The 22,959-nt window shown below is 41.2% G+C and overlaps 1 protein-coding gene across 7 annotated transcripts in view; it reads right to left on the bottom strand.

Moving 5' to 3' along the window:
- Nucleotides 1–22,959, bottom strand: part of ttc28 (tetratricopeptide repeat domain 28) — an 886,755-nt gene that overhangs the window by 12,907 nt on the left and 850,889 nt on the right. For 5 of the 7 annotated variants that reach the window (XM_059988046.1, XM_059988047.1, XM_059988052.1 and 2 more), the window contains 3 exons: nucleotides 21,795–21,818; nucleotides 14,711–14,840; nucleotides 3,644–3,751 (listed from right to left, as the gene is read on the bottom strand). In XM_059988046.1, coding sequence (XP_059844029.1) covers nucleotides 3,644–3,751; nucleotides 14,711–14,840; nucleotides 21,795–21,818 — 262 coding nt within the window. The remainder of the gene's footprint in view (nucleotides 1–3,643; nucleotides 3,752–14,710; nucleotides 14,841–21,794; nucleotides 21,819–22,959) is intronic. The other 2 variants (XM_059988048.1, XM_059988049.1) reach the window with 1 other exon arrangement.

The following is a 22,959-nucleotide window of genomic DNA, read 5'->3' as shown; positions in this document are numbered from 1 at the left end:
TTTACTTGGCTCCACAGAAAGACCAGGTTAAACTTTGTCCTATAGTGAATACTCAGTCTCATTAGGACCAGCAGGTCTCAGAAGATGATAGATAGGAAGTGCATTGAAAACGTTTTCGGCCTGCACATTTTACTGTCGCATTTTCTAAATATAAAATGTAAACTTTTTTGAGCTAATTTACAAAACATTGTGCATCATGTCAAACCAAAAGAAAAACTCCAAAAATATTTACTTAAAATTACAAACCATAATTATGAAGCTGAAAAGGTATTCATTCCCTTTGTAATTATAACACTAACTCTCACTAGGAACAATACTCTATACTACCTTACCAACTCGCCCAATTTATTGATGAAGAAAATTGGAGAATCACCTGTTTTCAATGAATTCATAAGAATAAATACCCCTCTCCCTGTAAAGTCCAAAAGTATGGTAGATTTTCAACTGACCAAACCAAAATGAAGACAAAAGAGCATTCAAGGCAAGTCAGGGAAATTGTAGTCGAGAAGCCCAAATCTGGGGAAGAGTACAAGACCATCTCAAAGGCACCAAACTTTGCTCTCAGAGTGCAGTCCAACGTGAAATAGTGGGGAAAAAATATGAAAGCACAGCCGCGCTGCACAGGTCAATCCACCTCCTGAGAATGCTGTGCATGAAAATCCTGAGATACTCAAACCACTCTGTCCGGGACCAACAATCATTCCATGGTCAAAGTCATTTAGATCACTTTTGTTCCCCATTCTGACGTTTGGTCTGAGCAATAACTGAACCTCTTGAGCATGTGTACATGCTTTGAGTTGCTGCCACATGACTAGCTGATTAGAAATTTGCACTAATGAGCAGGTGTACAGGTGGACATAAGAAACTGGCCATGGAGTGTCTGTTGAGCACTCTGCGCCACAAGGCAAAGGACCAAGAACCAGAAAGCTGAACTCAGCTGGACACACTTGTCTTGCCTAGCATAGATATGATGGGCTGAATGGCCTCCTTCACTTTATAGGTTTCTATGATTCTATATTACAGGCTGAAAGTGAGAAAGGGAGGGAATACTCTTCACGGTGCCCTTGGCATGCACACTATAGCTGCAGATTTGCATCTATACCCAGATACTTTGCTGTGTCCCTGGCCGGGGATACTCAGCCTCTCAGTGCTCTGGGCGAGAGGAAAAGAATGCCAAAAAATCTGATAAAATAATAACTGGAAAACAGAACAACAATAAATAAATTCATGTCAAACTAAAGCAGATGAACAATATATTACCAGCATCAGGAGCAGCCACACACATTAATAAACAAAATGACAAAATAAATTATAATTTTTCTGGTGGATACCCAAGAAGACACTTCAAATATAAAATTGGAATATGCAATGTCGCCCTTATCTAATTATGCAGACACCTTCTTATTCATCTGGGGGCTGGATACTCATCTGTTACACCAGTGAATGAACTGTGCACTACAAATCTGTAGTTGATAATGTACTTTGTATCCCACTCCTCATCCTATTCCATTGCTTAGAGAAATCAGATTGTAAATAAAACAGGTTAAATAAATAAGATCCCTCCATGCATGCATACTTTTCCGATTAGTATTATGAATCATTTTTGTTGAGTGTAATTGCATTAAAACGAAGACAGTTTCTGCATGACAACCTCTGTTGAAAGGTCAAGTGATCCTTAGACAAAAATAACTAAATTATTAATTGAATTTTTTTTTCACAAAATCCTTTTGACGTCTTTAGGTCAAACTTGTTTTGCATACCAAGTAGGTAATCTTGCTAAATTCCAATCAATAAATCTTGTTAACACAGTCTGGGGAGGCAGCATATCGGGGCTAAGTGAAAATTGAACAGGGGGTCTAAATGAGATTGGTCATTGGCTAGGAACAAGCAGAGTGGCTTTTGGGTTGGATAGACAGCCAATCAGGTGACCCAAGAACATCAGCAGACAGGGTCTCAGTTGGACGCTTGGGGCAAGGGAAAGAGATGAATACAAACCTTAAGATAAAAGGATTCAAAGTCCACACACCCCTTGCTTAATGGTATTGGTCCATGGCATAAAAAAGGCTGGGAACCCCTGGTGAACGAAGTATTTCATGAAGGGTGATATTAAAACAAACTGCATATTTCATATATATATAAAACAGCAAATCTGCTTTGAAAGATTTTCATGTTCATTTAATTACTGGAACAAGTAGTGGGTGCCTCCTTTAAATTTCGTTCAATAGTCAGCGCCTGAAACAATGCAGGGCCCCATCAGTAATGCACTTGATGGACAGCATGGATTACATGCTCCAACATTCTTACATGGAGTGAAGAATGTCGCAACTGAGCTAAGCCATAACTTTTAAAACAGTCATTTTCAATACTGAGCACATGGGAGAGCTTATGCCTTTTGTACAGGAGCCAAATCTGTCAGTATCTTTTTTTATGGTGCTGTTCAGGAACATCAGAGAAGGAAGATAGATCGTTAGGCCCAATCTTTCATGTCATTGGTCATGCCAGCTTATTTTTTTCTGAATCTAATTGCTTGCATGTTCTCCACGTATATTGTAATATACAATTCTTTTGGGAGACCATGTTAATTCACATCTAAACAGGATGAAATTCCTTCAGGCTTGCTTTGTGGCTGAAATGGGATACACACAAAAGGTTTTGATTTTATTTGGGAGGGTCTTGTGCCCCTCATTAGGCAGTTTAATTTTAAGCAGCTCAGTGCCAAGTGCACCCAGTGGAAGATGGAACACCAATAGGGGAAGGAGAGAATTTGGATACCGTGGAGCTGGGGGAACCTCCAGGCTACACTGAAGTAGATGTTGTGATGTTCTTTAACTGTGTAAATAGCAAATACTCTTTATAACCTTAGACCCACAGAACACTACAGCACAGAAAACAAGCCATTCAGCCCTTCTAGTCTGTGCCAAAACTTTATTCCGCTAGTCCCATTGACCTGCACCCAGTCCATAACCCTCAAACCTCTCCCATCCATGTATCTATCCAATTTATTCTTAAAACCTTCTCCACCATATTGTGGTGGAGAGACTTGTGAGTTCCTGAGATCTGAGGGAATGCTATCTGGAGCTCAGCTCCTGGTGGGGGTCACCCATCGTGGTAAGGTCAAGGGGGAAGTTCCAGAGAAAGAATAATCCAACTAAGATCTGTGGAGCAGATGGTAGATGATGACCCATTACAACGGCAGTGAAGGTGGAGGAAGGCAGCAGCAGTGAAGGGTCCCCAGTCATCTTGCATTCCATGCCACTGGACCCCGACCTTGATTTGTCAAGGACTGTATGGAGGCCACCTGTGCATTAGCCTCTCCATGTTAAACAAAGACATGCACAGGCATTTTCCATTAAGAGAATAACCCCCATAGACAAGGGTGCCCAACCTTTTTTATGCCATGGACCAATACCATTAAGAAAGAGGACTGTGGACCCCAGGTTGGGAAAACCTACCTTAGGAGAACATCATACTCAACTTGAGTGATCACACTATGACTTCTCTTTGTCACAACTGCTGCTTCAACAGCAATTATGCCGAAGGCTCCATTCATTACAATGGATTGGACTATATTGATCTCAATCAATCCAACATCTGCTTTCTCATGCAACATGCTCCAGTTGTACCAGTGTTATTCAGAACTTACCGAACAGAGCAAGGAGAGACTGGAGAGCAAAGTGCATGGTCTTCCTGTTCGCTTGCTTCCCGGTTTTCAGCACCACTTCCTCTTGGCCCACCTCACACAGATCAAACCCTGGACAAGAGGTTACATGAAGAAACATTAGCCCGTGTCCAAGTACCCACATGCCTTTGCTTTTGTTTTCCCCCTTATTCCACATCATAATTTTTCCAAAAATGCACACGTTCATCCTGCCAATGACATTGTGATCATGTTACAACAAACTGCAATTTCTAAGATTAATTTGCACCTCATCATGTGGTGCAGTATGGGTGTCCACTGACCCCAAAGGAAGCTTTAACAAGAGTGAACTGGTTCCTTGGAACAAAGTCCCCAAAACCTCAGAATTTCCTCTCAACAGACTCAGACCTATCCTCAACAAGAAAGGGGAAGACAAGTACAAGGCAATGTAGTTTTATTCTTAAACACGAGAAAATCTGCAGTTGCTGGAAATCCCAAGCAACACACATAAAATGCTGGAGGAACTCAGCAGATCAGGCAGCATCTATGGAAAAGAATATATAGTCAATGTTTCAGGCGGAGACCCTTCATTAGGACTGGGTGAAAGGTGTTAGTCAGCAATGTTGACTATACACTTTTTCTCAGTTTCGTTCTTGGTTCTCTTTTTTTTCATTCCTGTGCAAAGTACTTTCCCACAGGACTGTTGCAGATCAATCGATTCAAAGGAGATAATTCAGGGTTACTCACACTTCTCCTTTATCAACAGATATCTTGTTGAAATATAAATCAATTTTGTATGAAACAGAAATAAGCATTCACTTAAGCTGCAACTTCAGTGTGGTGTTCTTGCAAAGATCCCTGTGATGTCAACCATCTTTGAAACAGTCTCTCTTTTGTAAAAAGTTACAGTTGCTGAATACTTGAGTAATATGGAACATGTGCATGGCAAATGGGTGTGAGGAAAGAGGAGACAAGACGTTGTTCAGCTTCAGGATTCCTTTAGATTGAAACTTGCCTGCTATATTTGCATTGCATTGGTTAATAGTCCCATGTGAAATTTAGATGCTTGGTACTTGTGCCAATAGCCATTAAAAAAGGAGAAGAATTTTATGAAATACATTAATCAATGCCTGCCAAGGATCGCTGCTGATGTTCAAAACAACATCAAAATTGATGGCTTGGTGGGGCGGAAATACATCACTACCAAAGGAGGTGTAAGGCTCTCCTTGCCTCTGCTAGCCTGCAGGTCACCTTTGAGCAAGGTGTAGCACCTGCTCAGCATCCCCCACCCCCCCCAGATCAGGGTCATGTGAAGCCATGGGAGCAGGTGGTGGATGGTCGTATGAGCAGCTGGTGCATATCACAAGTCCTGGTTATGCGACCACCGACACCAGGCTGACAATCTCTGAAGAGTATTGATAATGGCTGGGGTCACCCGTCTTGTACAGACACTGCCTGGAAGAAGGCAATAGCAAACCACTTCTGTAGAAAAATTTGCCAAGACAATCGTGGTCATGGAAAGACCACGATTGCCCACGTCTGTGCTCCGTGCTGTTTCTCTAAATGCATAAAATAAATTGAACCGCAATGTGCTGAGCAAGATGGCGGGGAAATTGGAAGCTGTGTGCACAATTAAGAATCCTTGAAAATGAGTCCATTTGTTGTGGGAACATTTCAATGATGGGTTGAGTGAAATTGGGTGAAGTTATCCCCTTCGGTTCAAGAGCCTGATGGTTGAGGGGTAATAACTGCTCCTGAACCTGGTGTTGAGAATCCTGGGGTTCCTGTACCTTCTTCCTGATGGTAGCAGCAAGAAGAAAGCATGCCCTGGGCGGTGGGGGTCCCTGCTGGTGGATGCTGCTTTCCTGTTGCTTAAGATCACGATCATCATCATGAAATAATAGACCACCACAGTAGCGTAGCAGTTAGTGCGACACTATTACCTCTCCGGGCAATGGAGTTCAGAGTTCAATTCTGGCACCATCAGTAAGGAGCTTGTATGTTCTCCCCATGACCACATGAGTTTCCTGCAGGTGTTCCAGTTTCCTCCCACAGTCCAAAGACATACTGGTTACTAGGTTAATCAGTCATTGTAAGTTGTCCTGTGATTAGGCTAGGGTTAAATAGATGGGTCGCTAGGACCGGAAGAGTCTGCTCCACGTTGTTTCTCTAAATGCATAAAATAAATTGAACTGCAACGTGCTGACCAAGATGGCGTGGAAATTGGAAGCTGAGAGCACATGCTGACTAAAACACAATGGATTAAGGGGTAATTCAGGGTTTAAATGGACTAGACAGGCAAGGCTAATTGGACGGGGTATCTGATATAGGCATGAAATTAATTCATAAAAAATGCACAAGATACGTTGAAAGATGAACAATCACTGCTGGAGGGGATTAGGTTCCAATTGAGCATGGAAGCAGTTCATTGGAAAATCACACAGAGTAAAATCATGTTATGTTGTTAAGGTCTGGTTCCCAAGCAGAAAGTTCCAGTTCAATTTAACTACTAATGCCACCAGAACAATCACGTTATAATACTGTCAGCACAAAGACTTTTATTAAGCATTACAGCAAGTAATATCTTGAAGAATATTCATACTCTCCCTCTTCCTACAGAAAAAAAAATAATTTACACTGCACAGTCTTCCAACATTCCTATTGGAATCGGTTTATTATTGTCACATGTACCAAGATACAGTGAAAAGCTTGTCTTGTATACTGGTCATTATAGATCAAATCATTACAGGGTGTACTGAGCTGGAACAAGGTAAAATAATAACAATGCAGAACAAGTGTCAAAGCTACTGATAAAGCGCAATGCAGATAAATGATAAAGGGCAAAATTATGAAAGGGTCGACTGTGAGGCCAAGTGTCCATCTTATTATACTAGAGGTCCATTCAAGAGTCTGGTAACAGTGGGATAGAAGCTGTCCTTTAGCCTGGTGGTCCCTGCTTTCATACTTTGGTATCTTCTGCCTGATGGGAATGGAGAGAAAAGACAACGTCCAGGGAGTGTGGCATCTTTGATTCTACTGGCTGCTTTACTGAGGCACTGGGATGAATAGACGGTATCCACAGATACTAGGCTGACATGGGACGTGTGTTTTTTTTTGGTATGGTGATTCCATTATTCTATTAAATTTTTAGAAAAAAAAGCAGAATTTCAATCCCATTGAGTTCTAGAGTGACTATGACAAGCCATTGCATAGCTGTTTTGTGGAACACTTCTCCCAATTAAAACTCCAATCTTCAGACACTCAGGAAGTTCAACTGAGCTGGGAGTGACTTTTACAATCAGTGTCAGTTTAGGTCAGCAATTTCCAACCTGTGGTCCACAAACCCCTGAGTTAATGGTAGGGGTCCATGGCATAAAAAAGATTGGGACCCCTGCCTTAGGTCAACACAGGATGGCTTAATAGATTTTTGACAATATTCAGTTTTAGTGCAGTGTTTTGGATACAATAAAATGTCCTACTCAGGCACGTCAGAGAGAAGAATCAACCGTACTGCTGTGGGCTGGAATCAGAAAGGTGGGAAGGGCAGCAGATTTCCTCCCTTGAAGCACATTGGTGATCCAGATGGGTATCTCTGAGAATATGATAGTATCACTGCCTCCATTAATAATACAAGTTGTTTCTCACGTGGTTTACACTCTCTCATTCAGCAAGCCTTCCTGAATTTAATCTACAGCTCTATTGACCTTCAGTGAAAAACTTTTACTTGACTTCTCTCCAATCTTTTGATTACTTTGGAAATAAAACTTTTATCTCCAATACTGTAGAGTCATAAAAATTGTCATCATTCACTGTTACACCGAACTTTGGCTATTGTATCGCAGTAAAAATGTGAGCATAACTTCATTGGCGCTAGTCGCAGTGAAGTGATGACATTTATATTGCTGGCATCACGACACTATTTAAGTGCTTGATTTACTATTGTACAGGACATTGTTCAAAGTGGTGTTTCCTTAAAAATCCAAAGACCAATTACCAACAGATGGGTGGAGATAAGTCTCTGCCAAAGGAGGTGTAAGGCGCTCCCTCTCCGCTTGGCTGCAGGTCATCCTCAGGCAAGATGTGGTACCTATTTAGCCCCTCCCCACCCCCCTCACTGATCAGGGTCACGTGAAGCCTTGGGAGCAGGTGGTGGATTGTGGTATGAGCAGCTGGTGCTTATCAACAAGTCCTGGTTATGTGACCACTGACGCCAGGAAGACAATCACTGAATAGTATTGATAATGGCTGGGGTCACTTGTCCTGTAGAGACTCTGCCCAGAAGAAGGCAATGGCAAACCAGTAATGTAGAAAAATTTGCCAGGAACAATCATGGTCATAGAGAGACGAACGACCATGATCACCCACAACATACAAAGGTTCATCTTATTATTGAAGTATGTATGTAGAATCTGAGATTTGTCTTTGCTAGATAGCCATGAAAAACAGAAAAACAACAGAGGTAGTTGAAAGAAAAGACATTACCCCCCCAGAAAAAGAAACAAAAACTCGCAAACCCAAATCCCCCCAGCCCAGAAAACTGGGAACATCAAGCCTAATACCCACAACCACCCAGAACCGCACAAAAATTTAATATATTGCTCACAAGAAGAAACAACAACAAAACCATCAAACCCGAAATCTCCAGCCCACCAATCAGCAACAAGAAATAATGGGCAAGAACATGAAAGTAAACATAAAACCGAAAGAGGCCAATACATAAATCTCAGAATTTCGATAACATGCTCAAGAGCATCGAGGAGGAAAACTGCTTAAAGCCAGCAGCCTTTCCAAGAAAAGCGACTCCAGCCCAGCTCCAAGAGGAGCAACTCAAACCCAGCGGCTCTCGGAGAAGAGCAAATGAATTTATGAACAAATGATCGGGTGGTCAGTGCAAATCTTTACACTTGGATTGTATTTTTTTTGGTCTGAAGATTGTCATGTTTTGCATGTATGTTTTTTTACTTATTTGGTCTTGTCCTATTGACAATGGGACCTGAAGCAGTAGCTGGAGTGGGCCCCAGCCGTCCAGCAGAGCAGTTTAGGGTCAGCGTACTTCATGATCCACTATTGTGATTTCAGTCAATCCTCAACCTGACCATAGGAAAGCCCCAAGCCCTCCAACAGTGCCAGCTTTCAGTGCTAATAAATCTCATTTTAATAGGACATCTAACTACAGATTTATGAGCTCGTTTTGAGCACAGATTCAGAAGTGAATGACTACATAATCTACTGCATTCCCCTTTTCCAAAGATTCAAAGTACATTTATTATCAAAGTACATATGCAGTACACAGCCCTGAGATTTGTCTTCGGGCCACATACAGCCGCTGAACAAACACACACGAAGGAACCCATTCAAAGAAGACATCGAACAGCAAACATGCAAAAAAAAAAAAAGAACAAATGGTGTAAACAGCAATACATGAGCAAAAAACACACAGGATATCAAACATCAAACTGCAGAGTCTTTGAAACAGTCTAGGAATGCTCACCTAACGTAACATTTTGACCACTGTTAATATTTTCTGCACATTGTTAAGCAGTTGTTAAAGGTAAAAAAAAGTTTTAGATTTTAAAACTTTTCTTTTGTTTGCAGAACAACTGCGTTTGTTGTACACCCAGATCTGCCTAACACTTAAACAGATGCAGTCAAATGCTCTATACAATTACCTTGACTACATGGAGAGTGCTGGGTGGCCAAAGAGCACTGCTGGGAGTGGCAGCAGAGACAGGTACTTTAGGGACATTTAAAAGACTCTGAGATAAGCACAAAGACGCAAGAAAAATGGAGGGCTATGGGTTGTGTAATGGAAGGATTAGACTGATTGCACAGTAGGACAACTTTGTGGGCTGAAGGATCTGTAATGCGCTCTACTATGTTCTATAATTTATTCCATATAGTTATAGAAAAGAGCGAGAAAGTTTTGATAGGCTCTGGTAGGTAGTAAGTGACCTAAAATGGCTTACTATTATCCTAATGGTGTCCACTGTGCAAACTTCTCAATAATGTTAGGGCTAAATCCTGTTTGACTCTGACTCAGGACAAACTACTTATTCTCTGATCATTTGGAAGTGGTTTAAACTGATGGATTGATCACTGATCACAACTGAGGGAAGAAAGGATTCAGGGTCCCCCCAATATGAAAGCCCAATTAACAGTAAAATCTGGAAGAATTGGCTGACAGTCAGCCATGAACTGTTAATAATATGGGAGAAATATGGTGAGAACAATTAAACCACCAAACCAATAAACCTTTACTTCTTTACGCATTTTCTTACTCTCTCAGCAGTGCTATCAAAAGAACGTACAGCGTTATGGTGATATAGGTTGTCGGAATTGTTTCAGGAATCAAACTCAAGAGATCATGGCAGATGCTAGCTTCTAACCCTTGTCAAGAGTTGGTGTAAAGGCAAGAGGAAGGGAAAGGAGAATTGAGGAAGGTGCACAGGCACTTGGCTTCCAGATCCCTTAAACCAGGGATTCCCAACCTGGGGTCCACGGACCCTTCGGTTAATGGTAGGGGTCTGTGACAGAAAAGAAGGTCGGAAACCCCTGCTTTACACAGTTTAAATTTAAAAAACCTTACTTGCAATAGCAGAACCACTCTCTCATGCAGGGCATGAAATTATCAGTCAGTTTAATTTAGTTGTTGTGAAATCGGGACCAGAGGCGAGGGTCAGGTCAGTTCTGCTCACTGCTGCGTGACACTTGCTCTGCTCTCCGCGGAACTGAGGCAGAGACTGTGGCCTTCTCTGGGCTTCACGTCAGCGTGTTCTGTGACAATTTGCTCTGCTGTGTGCTGAACTGAAGCTGAGGAAGTGGGCCTGCAGGCTCCCCCAAGCTTCATGTCTCTCTTCCATTCTGCATGCTGTAGATTGTTTTTATTGTTTGCAATGATTTGTGCTGTCAGTCCATTTGTTTTTTTTTCTCTCTATGCACTGGGTGTTTGTTAGTCTTTTTCTATGGGTTCTTTTGGGTTTCTTGTTATGTGGCTGCCAGTAAGGAGACAAATCTCAAGGCTGTATAATTTATACTTACTTTGATAATAAATGTACTTTGAACTTTGTTCTTACATCAAGTAAATAAAGCTAAGGTTTCAAAATGAGGTCCATTACCTGTTATCACAGTGAAACTAGAAAATTTTAACATTATTTACCTCAAAATGGCAAGCCCTCATTCAGTTATTACTGTCACAAGCTAAACAAGCGCTCAAGCCAATAGGAGAGACGTATCATTTGCTTCTAATTTAGATTCAGGAGCCTATCCTTGGAAATCTGACGATTAACCAGCCTTTGCTTGTGTCACTGATAAGACAAAGGAGTGTCAGTGAAGAAAAGTGAAGGATGACAAAACTAATTCCCTGTCCTGTCAGGACTGATATGGGATCTGATAAGTTTATTTAGAAAGAGTCTATTCAAATAACTTTCTTGAGAATTTGGATTTTCCACAGACTGATATTTTGATACAGTATATGTGAAAGCACAGTAAATTAAACAGAATAAATGCTTCACTCCCAGGAAGGTAACTGCACCAAAGATAATTTTTTCAAAGTCATTCTAACATAATGGTTCTAATGATGAAGAGCAGCGAAGTAATCAACCAGGCCTGACTCCTAGTCACTCACACATTTAAAAGGCAATTTTAAAATTGTGAAAGATTTTTCAACTTCTTACATCTCCCCCTGAATTCAAGTCAGTGAGTGTCACTTTGATGTCGATTTAAGGCAAATAATTACAATTTTCTTGTTAAAAGGAAAATCTTAAAATATTCTGTTTTAAACCTCAGACTTCTGACATGATTTGATGATTAGAACAAGCCATATTGTCACTTCAAGAATAAAAATGTTTCTATAAGTTACAAAAGGTGTTAAAATTAATGCATTTCTATCTATCTACTTTTTCATTTCCTGCACTGGTCCCATAATAATGTGGCACAGAAGTACTGTCAGTCCATTATATCATGACATACATCATTGCCAAACCAATTATGTCCGTAGTCGTGAAGCTAGAAAGCTGATATGCCCTGGCTCTTGGAACAGGCATTAGAGGCAACTGTGAAATTTCAACTACTGGCCTGTTTGGTATCAGCTAACCTTCATGAAGTTATTCCTGTAACCTAAACAATCTTTATGAAACAAAAATATATTAGATCAGCTAATTTACCACCCTGCAAAAACTCATTTCAGGGAGGTAGCACCCCACCCCAGTCAAACTCCAAGGGTGTATGTCATACTTCGTTTAGTGACTTTGTCTAATCTGTAAACCAAGTTGACTATATGCAGAAAATAGGACATTAAAATAAGTACTTATATTATATTATATTATCATGGAGTCTTTTTTAAATTCTATTACAACTTTCAGCAAGTCTACAGGGAGTTTGGCCTCATCATGTAGGACATCAATAGAGTAGCTCCTGAGCAGCTAGCCAGCTCGTTTAAATAACGTTAGCTATGCGAATGAATGAATGACACCTGTTAAACTCACCTCAACATGTCTTTTACATTTTAACCCACCATGGGAAATAGAAAAGTCACTGTTGCAAACAGTACAGCAAGCAACACTGTCATTATTTTTGACCCCTATTAGGCAGGAGTACACTTTAGTGTAGTCTGGAGTGAAGAACGTTTTCTATTTTCTTTTTTTGGAACACTCTGCCATAGCGCAGCAGGACATTAAACTGAACTGATGGACGATGAAAGAGAGGGAGAGGTCGACTGTAAAGCCCTCCCACAGAGAAAACTGATTGGTCTTCTTAGCACGAAGAGAGACCAATCAGGATGCTCCCTCTGGCTCTCGCTCTTCCTCTTCCTCTCAAAAAAATCAATTTCCAGGGTATTGTATATAATTTGCGGGCATCAGGGAGCTGCTATCAATATGCGGGAGACTCCCGGAACTTCCGGGAGAGGTGGGATGTCTGTACCAGTTTAGCTGGTGAAGACACCGTACTGTGAAAATGTCTATATATAGCTAGGACACTTAAGACTTTTGCATAGTACTGTATTTGTCAATGTGGAGTGGAGAACAAGTTTGTAAATCTGGCAGGAGCAAAGGATGTTGGGAATGACAAAGGTGTAGTGCCGTGGGAGGGGTGTGGAACAGATGGCAGAGAAGGGGTGTCAGGGGCAGGGGGAGGGGTGGTGCGGGTGCAGACACACCCAGCCCTGAGACACCAGGCAAGGACATTTGATTCCAAACAATTGATTTACTGATCATTACAGAATGTCTCTCTGATGCTTCCCGCTCCCTCCCCTCTACATTCCCCTTTTCCTAACCATAATTCCTCTCCCTGCCCCCTTCCTACTCTCAATCCACAATAGAGACCCATATCAGAATCAGATTTATTACTCACATATGTCTTTGCTTATTTTTGCAATGGCAGTATAGTGCAATACATAAAATTACTACAGTCTGGTGTAAAGGTCTTAGGTGCTACAGTATATATATGTGCCTAAGACTTTTGCACAGTACTGCACATCAGTCACTAACACTTTTCCAGGTTTTAAAGGACACTTTGTAATATTAAATACGAAAATGGGGTCACTCCTGGTCCAGCCTCGAGAAACTGGTTCAGAACAGAGGACAATGAAGATGGGAGGACATCGATGGACTGGGAGCTAAAGGCAAAACAACAAGAAAACATTTGCACAATACAGTATATAGTAAACAGACTGCAAAATCCGAGCCAGCGAATAGGGGAAGCTTTCACTGACGACCTCAACAAAATCTTTTCACTAGTAAATAACAAGTAAAAGCTTGTAATTTGTAGCTATAAAGCTAAGGGAAGAAGCCCCCTTCTTTCCAGGAGAAGAATGTGTGGGAGCGAGGAAATAATTATAGAATGGCGTACGTCAACTGTCTCAACTAGAAATAAGTCAAAACGAGGTTGGGAGGACGTTGAGTCAGATAGTTCACGAATGGAAAAATGAGCAGGTATAAAGAGGCAGTGTTTGAGTGACTCTGAGAATACGGGTAGAAAGGGTTAGCTTTGTAGATGAGGGAGCAATTATGAGGATGTAAGAAAGGCACCTGGAGCAAAACAGTGGTTTATGTTAGGTGGGGCGTGAACATGTTTAAAAGTAGATGCACAGCATCATAAACTTTATAAACAATGAAAAAGTATTTATTCTAAAAGTTCATAGAGTTTTCAAATTGAAAAAGTACTAGTTAATATAGCAGTTAATAGTATTTTTAGTTAACACTAACTAATGCCACTCTCACAATGATGGAGAGATCGTTCATCAGTGATTATTACTAATAGCAATATAAAACTCATCAGCCACTATTAAAAAGCATTAAATGCATTAAAAATGCATTAAGAAGTTGATGCTAGGGTTGCTATAGGAGCCATGCATTTCTTCTCTACCTGAACTGTATTTTGTGCTGCGCATGGTAGCTAGTCACGTGGGTGGGGGTGTAGTAAAAGCAAAGAGTTTAGTTACGTATTTGTGCTTTGTGCTGGGCAGTTTGGTTCTGGAGACTGTCGGGTGTCACATCCTTTGTTAAGTCTGATTAAGTACATTTAATATCACTAGTTTTAGTTTCATAAGTTTCATTGCTTCAAGATCATTTTGCTAGTTGCTAACAAAGGATCAAATGCATTTCTTCGACTTTTTGGAACACTATTATTGGATTGATTGGAGGATGCATCATAACAAACCGTGTGGTCATCAACAGCAGCACTGGTCTGTTTCAGTTGCTGCTACCGTTGCATTATAGATTGAATTGTTCTTTCAAGGCAGATTGTATTGTTCCTTGCAAGGTTGCAGAAGTGGCATTTGTGGAGGAGAAGGGTATTACTGACTGTGGTTTCCAGGTTCAACTGCCAGATGTTCTACCAAATGCAACAGTGAGAATTAACAGTTTTATAATCATTTCACTGAAAATTCCAGTTTCCTTTCTTCTACATTAGCCTCTAAAGTATTGAAGGTGGGAAAGAAAATGGCTTCTGGAAGCCACAGAGGCTTCATGATGCTAGAAATCCGAGGAAGAATCTCAGAAAGATTGGTAGCTGAAGGAATAAGAAAAGCAAATCTCCACTCAGTTGATAAAAATCAAATATTCATTTGCATCATACCTAAGGCAGCCAGGAACTCATGACATCCTGGCAGTCGCCAGAGCTGCACACTAATGGACAGTTGAATAGGTGCTGAAGAAAAATCTTGGTCTTTTTCCCCCGTCTGAAGTTGAACAAGGACTTGATGGAGCTGTGTAAAACAAAGAACAATATTGTAAAGGAAAGCAGGCAACATGAGGAAGACTGATGTGGATGATGTGCTAAATGGTGTTAGAATTATCTTAAAGTTTTAATGCAAGAATCACTGAACTACTTAGCGTACAGTTTTCAAGTTGTTAATGAAGCAAATGGAACACATAAGGCATGCAGGGATTGTAGTAATATGTAGTTGCTCAACATAACATTAAAACCTGATGGAATTGCATTAGCATCACCAATTAAACTACAATTCAATAGTTCCTGGAATAGCTTTTGCTGTTTGGTTTCCCAAGATCAATTGTTTGCTACTTGTTCAACTATATCTCCCTCAACTATATCTCCTTCATATTAACTCTATCCAAAGCTAAAGCTGAGTTGAAGAAGCTGCAAGACTTTATCATCAATCTGGGTACCCTCCAACCTGATGGCATGAATATCGATTTCTCCTTCCAGTGAACTATTCTCTCCAGCTCCCTTCATCTACTCTCCATTCCCCCGGGCCTCCTCCTCCTTCCACTTCTCCTATGGTCCACTCTCCCCCCCCCCATCAGATTCCTTCTTCTGCAGCCCTTGACCTTTCCAACCCATCTGGCTTCACTTCTCATCTTCCCTTTCCCCAACCTTTTTTATTCTGGCGTCTTTCCCCCTTTACTTTTCAATCCTGAAGAAGGGTCTCGACCCAAAACGTCAACTGTTTCTTCACTTCCATAGATGCTGCCTGACCTGCTGAGTTCTTCCAGCATTTTGCGTGTGTTGCTTTGGATTTCCAGCATCTTCAGACTTTGTGATTGACTCTCTACAATACTTGACCTTCATTTGATGTTTGTGAATGACATGTTGCCTACTGAGGCATATAGTCCAATTCACAGACAAATATGTCTTCAAAAGGCAAAGCCCACAGCATTTTAGCATTACTGATGTGGAAGTTCTGCAACTAATGAGACATTTTTGTCAATCAGTACCAATATCTTAAGGATAAGGGACATAGAGTCAGGGTGCACAGGTTAGGGCAGGGCTGCTCAGCTATTCTTCCGCACCCTGTTGTGTACCCTACAGTTGGATCTCTGTTCATTTCCTGATCTTTAAAGTTCTTCTGAGAGTCAGGAATGATGAGCAGTTTTAATCCCAAGATTTCAGTCTATTTTAGAGTACAAACAACATACAAATACTAAGCAAACTAAATAAAGAGCTGAGAAACGATGATGAGGGGTGTAAGACAAAGGAATAAAGAAGAAACTTAGACTCTGAAAAGTCCATCACTTTTATACATAAGAGAAATTCCATAGATAAAACTGAATTAGTTAATAGGTTACATACTTAAAACAATTACATCACACGGGTAATGTGCTAATACTTAGCCAATGAAAAATGAGAAGGTTTAGCTGCTATATTGCTTTCTGCCAATGAATGTGAAAATTACACGAGCTTGTTTAAAAAGTACAAATCTTATAGAGTTTAAAAAAAAACAGTGGTTTCCAACAGCACCGTGTGCAATAGAACAAACCCTTCACTTGGAATCTCCTTTTGACATGAGTAGGATGGTATCACGGAGAGGTAGAAGGAGAATGAGATTCTACAGATGCTGGAAGTCCAGAGTAACACACACGAAATGCTGGAGGAACTAGCGGTTAGTGGAACACTTTACAGCGCCAGCAACATGGGTTCAATTTGACCCATTGCATGTAAGGAGTCTGTACGTTCTCCCCATGACCATGTGGGTTTCCTCCCACAGACCAAAGATGTATGGTTGGTAGGGTAATTGGTCAGTGTAAATTGTGTAATTGTAAATTGGGTTCAGTTGGAGGTTGCAAGGTGATGCGGTTCAAAGGTTTAGGAGAGTCTATCCAGTGCTGTATCTCAATATATAAACAAAATAAAAGTTAGATGGAGCCGTTTGAGTACTTCTGTATTTTCACAGAACGTGGAGAATTCTCCAATGCATTTTAGCAAGTGATAACAAAAGAACAGTGTTTGTCACTTGACGTTATTGTGTATGCCTAACATCTTCCACGTACAAAACTCCTATTTTAAAACAAACAAGCCACTGAGTTATACAGGTTCTTATAATCCTGAAGATACACTTCCCCATTTCAACAAATTTTGTTCAGGCAGTGAATGGGGACAAGGATTAAAAAAAAAATCAATTAGGAACTTCCAATTATTACTGGATAAGGTACAAGTCAGTATCCCAAGGAATACATGGACAGTAAAGTCAATATTGAAGAACCATTAAAAAGCATATCAAAAACACCCAAACACTAATCCCTCCTACCAACACAATGGCCATGTCCCTCCATCTTTCTCATGTTCATGTAACTATCTAAGCATCTCTTAAAAGTCTCTAATGTATTTGGCTCTACTACCATAGCAGGAACATCCCCTTTGAATCTACCCCCTCTCACCTTCAATGCATGCCCTCTGGCATTTGACATTTCTACCCTGGGAAACAGACACTCCCTGTTCATTCTATCTATGCCTCTCATAATCTTATTAACCTCTTTCAGATCTCCCTACGGCCTCCTGCACTTCAGAGGAAATAATCCAATTTTGTCCAGCCTCTCATGATAGCACGTCATCTAAACCAGACAGCATCCTGGTAAACCTCTTCTGCCCTTCGCCAAACCCTCAACATCCTTCCTGCAATGCAACTTACGAAAAATGTATAAAATATAGATCTCTCAATCTGCAAAATATACCAAAATGGGAAAAGAATAAAACAGGAGTGAAGTAAATAATTATTTGGCTAAAAATCAAATTGCTGAAGGAACTCAGCAGGTCAAGCAGCATCTGTGAGTGGGGAAAGGAATTACCAACATTATGTGTTGAGACCCTGCATTAGGACTGGGAGTGACAGGAGGAGTTTAAAGAGGAGAAGGGGAAGGGTGAGGCAAGGCAGGTAGATGATGCGTGGACTGACAAGTGGTGAAGGGTGTTGCACAGAAGGAGCCAGGTGGGGGGGGGGGGGGGGGGGGAAGAAGAGAGGAGGAGCTGGGAGACGGAGCCAGCTGGGCAATAGGATGGAGATGATACGGCCACATGTACTGGAACATGATAACTAAGGAAATTAACTATGGAAATCATGAAGGGAGAAATGAAGAGCAGAAGGAACCAGATTGGGGGGGGGGTGATATTATGATTAGTATGTGGGGGTGGAACCAGGAGGGGTGAAGGGTGATGTGCAGAAGGAGCCAGGTGTGGAGGAGTGGGGGGGGGGGGGATGGAGTTGGGAGCAGGTAGGTGGAAACAAATGGATCCAGCTAAGGAGGTGGGTAGAAAGGAAGATGAAGGTTGAAACAGAAGCTGTGGGTGATAAAGGGAAGCACAAAGGCTACAAGTGGTGGAATGTAACACTTAAGAAAGGTGACAAGACATCGGTAATTCCGCACCCCCCCCCCAACCCACCCCCATGTCCACAGATGCTGTTCGACCTGCTGAGCTCCTCCAGCAGTTTGGGGATTTTTTTGCACTCCATATTCCAGCATCTGCAATCTCACAACTCCAAATCATTCCTTGGTCTCCATCAGAAAGACCACACAAGTAATACCTTGTAAGATAGGGCAGAGATGTAAGAGACACATCATTGTACAGTGTTCACATTTTGAAAGGTTTTAATGATACAATATTTTGCTTTATCAAAGTTCAAGAAAGGTCTGACTCTAGAGAACTCTGTTGGACATTAATCAAATCATTTATATTTTTGTGACTGGTTGTAAATTGGCACATTTGTGAGGTCAACCTCAGAGTGAGTGAGCAACGCCTTATATTGAAGAGGCTTCAGAGGAGGTTCATGAGAATGATTCCAAGAACGAAAGAGTTATCGTAAGAGCAGCAATTAAAGGCTTTGAGCCTGTAGTCGCTGGAATTTAGAAGAATGAGGGAGGTTCGCACTGAAACGCATCGAATGTCGAAAGCCCTAGAGTGTCTGTGAAGGGGATGTTTCCTGCGGTGGGAGAGTCTAGGAGGAATTTCTTTAGCCAGATAGTGGGGAATCTGTGGAATTAATTGCCATAGCTGGCAGAGAAGTCCCTGGGTGTACTTAAGGCAGAGGCTGATAGGTTCTTGATTAGTCAGGGCCTGAACAGTTATGGGCAGAAGGCAAGAAAATGGTGTTGAGAGGGAAATGGATCAGCCCTGATGAAATGGTGGAGTAGACTTGACTGGCCAAATGGCCCAATTCTGCTCCTACGCATTATGGTCTTATTATGGTTTGGGTAGTCTCCAAGCTGATGGCATGAATATTAATTTCTCCTTCCAGTTAAAAAAACTTGCTCCCCCTCTCCTCTTGTTCTTTTCCCTTTTCTGGCCTCTTACCTCTTCCTACCTGACTATCACCTCCCCCTTTGTCCCCTCCTCCTTCCCTTTCTCATGTGATCCACACTCCTCTCCTATCAGATTCCTTCATCTCCAGCCTTTCCCACCAATCCCCCATCCTATCACTTTCTAGCTGTCCTCCTTCTCCCCCTCCACACCTTCTTATTCTGACATTATCCCCCCCTTCTTTTCCAGTCCTGAAGAAGGGTCTTGGCCTGAATCATCGACCTGTTTAGTTATTTCCATGGATGTTGCCTGACCTTCTGGGTTCCTCCAGCATTTTGAGTGTTGCTTTGGATTTCCAGCATCTGCAGGATTTCTTGTGTTTATAATATCCCATCTGCTTGCTTTTGTGATACAGGGGCTCCCTCTTCTGGTAGCAACACAGACACAAATGCCGGGCTCTGCCCTGAGTTAAGCCATACAACCTCACAGAGTAGCACAAGAAAGAAACTTCACTAACAATGTGGGGTTTCACACAACTTGGTATAGGAGAATTGGAAAGCAATGACACAAAGGTGGTGAGAAGGAATATTTAAAGAAAAAGAAGAAGGCAGTGAGAAATAGGAGATATAAAGAGATTGATAATTGGTAGGTTGAAGATGAGAGCTTTTTATGTAATTATAAGAGAGAGAAAAGGTCAATGAAAAGGAGTTCTACTGACTTAGTGCACAAGTAATAATAGTGTTTCAAGTGATATCAATATTCTACCTCATGACATACAGTCAGATCTTGCAAATCTGTCTTGTGTGAGGCATTAGTTACCATTCAAGGTCACATTTCAAAATTACTCTTTAGGACTGTTTAGTTCATTAAGCAAAATCGTAGCAGTAGCTGCTGAAAACAGCTAAGGTGTTGGGAAGATTCTTCAAGATCTGAATACAAGGAACATTATAAGTTTTTTTGAAAGACAGTAGCTTTTAAAGTATTCGAAGAGGGGCGTCCTTTTAGAATGGAGAGGAGGAGGAATTTCTTTACCCAGGCGGTGGTGAATCTGTGGAATTTGTTGCCACAGGCAGCTGTGGAGGACAAGTCATTGGGTATATTTAAGGCAGAGGTGATAGATTCTTCATTAGTCAGGGCATGGAGGGTGACGAGGAGAAGGCAACAGATTGGGCCGAGAGGGAAAATGGATCAGCCATGATGAAATGGCAGAGCAAAGTCGATAGGCCAAATGGCCTAATTCTGCTCCTATATCTTATGGTCTTGGTATCCAGTTCTTGAAGCATGAATACACCTCACTGCATCAGTCTGTGTGGTTTTGTCTGCAGGAAATACAGTTGGATTTTACCCATCTTCCAAAATGTCCATTCAGGAAGAGCAATAAATAGTGGCACAACCAGCAATGCCCTTATGGCTTGCATGAGGAAATGAAGATGAACGATGGTGGGAACAGGTAGCTAGCAGTTCCATTAGCCAGTGTATGAAGGCATCATATTAGAGAAACTAAAGTCATGCACTGCTAACCTATTTATGCATCTGTTTAACTTCAGGAATTATTCAAGAGTTGAATACACAAAAGCCACATTTTTATACATGGATATTTTGAAAGCGTATTCATTAAAGACAAATTGTGGGGAGTGGGAATTCATACTTGCAAAAAGTATCTGTTACTCCATGACTTACAACTTGATTTACATTTACTTCACTCAACACTAAGGCGAGAGTGATGACAAAAAGGTAGAACTGAAAGTACAAAGATGAAGAAAGCACTAAATTCACAGAATGAATGAAGAGAAAGACTAAATGGGTAACATTTCACCAGCCTGGATTGAAACAGCTGATGAGATTTTGCCTCAGATATTAAGCTTTGTGAAAATTTATTGATATACAGCATGGACCTCTTCCAGCCACACTGCCCAACAATCCCCCGATTTAACCCTAGCCTAATCAAGGGACAATTTATAATGACCAATTAACCTACCAGTTGGTACATGTTTGGACTGTGGGAGGAAACCCATGGGGCCTCAGGTAGAACGTACAAACTTCTGACAAGCAGCGGTGGGAATTGAACTTGGTTCGCTGGTACAGTAAAGGGGTGTGCAAACTACTAAGTTACTGTGCCACCCCTATCCTAAACTTATAGGTCAATTTAGTTCCTGCATTTCCCAATGTTGAAATGTGTTTCATTGACGAAAATTCATGGAAGTTGATGCTGGGGTACTGAGATCACTTCCATTGCAGCACTAGTACCAGAGGGCATTGAACGTTAGAGTGGCAATTGCTTACCACAAGGATGGACCATCAGGGAATGGGGGAGGAACATAGGAACTGAAAGTTGAGCATTGTTTTTCCAGGGAGGAGCAAACTGAAGGGACCACCAAGAAACTAGTTACAGGATCATTGCAAACAGCCACAAGTTCATTTCTTGTCATCTGTGCAAAAGGGATGGAAATGCTTTAGATGAATTAAACTAACTAAGATTAGAGGAGAGAGTAAGTGGGGAAAACACGCAATTGTTAGTAAGTGGAGGTTTCTACATGGTATTTGAGCAGCGGAAAAAAATGAGAATTTCAATGGGAAGCAAAGCAAAAATAAAGACAATCAGTGAAAAGCCTCTATGGATCAAAGTGTTAACACAGTTCACTGCAAACTCCAATGTTTGAACGGCATTAATCCAGTTCGATGCACTTACCATTCCAACCACATTTTTTACAGCCTTCAAAGAGGAAGTCAGGAGAAAGAAAAACAAGCTTTAGATTCATGCATAGGTGATACTCCAGTGCAGTAAACTGAAACAGCAAGTCATCAAACAGCAAAGCTTAAATAAATACACACACACAGAAACACCAAGCAGGAGGATTTTGGCACAACGCTGTTAACTTGCATTAAACACATATCTGTTTAATTAGTTTAATTGAGAGTAATGATGCCAGCTGCATTAGAGAAATATTATGGGAAGCAGATGGTTCAGATTTTTAGGAAGAGTGTGTTATATTGCTTTTAATATCTTTTTTAGTAAGTGTTTTTCTCATTTTATCCCCCTCTGGCCTTGAAGTTAATTTACAGACCTGTCCCTGTGTCCCCAAACACTATGCTCCATAATGCGAGACAGTGTCTAGTAATTGATTAAGTGTCTTGATGAAGGGTCTCAGCCCAAAATGTCGACCATTAATTCCCATCCATAGATGCTACCTGACCTGCTGAGCTTCTCCAGCACAGTGAGTGATTTGCTCTGGATTTCTAGCATCTGCAGTACCTCTTGCATCCGATAATTGATCTCTCCTCACTCCTGTCAACATTTCAGGATTCTCACCTGAACGTCCTATCGCATGGCACAGCTCGCTGTGTTTGGATAACAAAAGGATGGCGGAAGATAAGCCTCCACTGTAAAATGTACGCGGGACACTTCAGTAATCGCTAGGTACATTCACTAATTTAGTGTGCCAGTTACATCCAGTGCATCTTTGCACTAGTTAGCTCATTAAAAGAACATCTGGAAGTTCTGCTATTAGATATTAGCTTATAAACATTTATCACATTTGTTTTAAACCCTTTAGTCCACTAATTTAATAAGGATATTTAATGTGCTACACTAATGTAAAGGAATTTGATATAAACATACCCCACTTAATTTGCGTCTCTGTGGAATTTGCTGCCACAGGTGATGGTTTTTACATACAGTATATTTAAGGCAGAGGTTGAGAGATTTGAACATGAGAAATAGGAGCAGGAGTAGGCCATTTGGCCCGTCGAGCCTGCTCTGCCATTCAATAAGTTCATGGCTGATCTGGCCACGGACTCAGCTCCACCTACCTGCCTTTTCCCCATAACTCTTAATTCCTCTACTATGCGAAAAT

The sequence above is a fragment of the Hypanus sabinus genome, chromosome 13 (genome assembly GCF_030144855.1).
Source record: "Hypanus sabinus isolate sHypSab1 chromosome 13, sHypSab1.hap1, whole genome shotgun sequence".
Lineage (NCBI taxonomy): Eukaryota > Metazoa > Chordata > Chondrichthyes > Myliobatiformes > Dasyatidae > Hypanus > Hypanus sabinus.
Note: the sequence above shows the minus strand (reverse complement) of the source record. Positions and strands in the feature narration are given on the sequence as shown.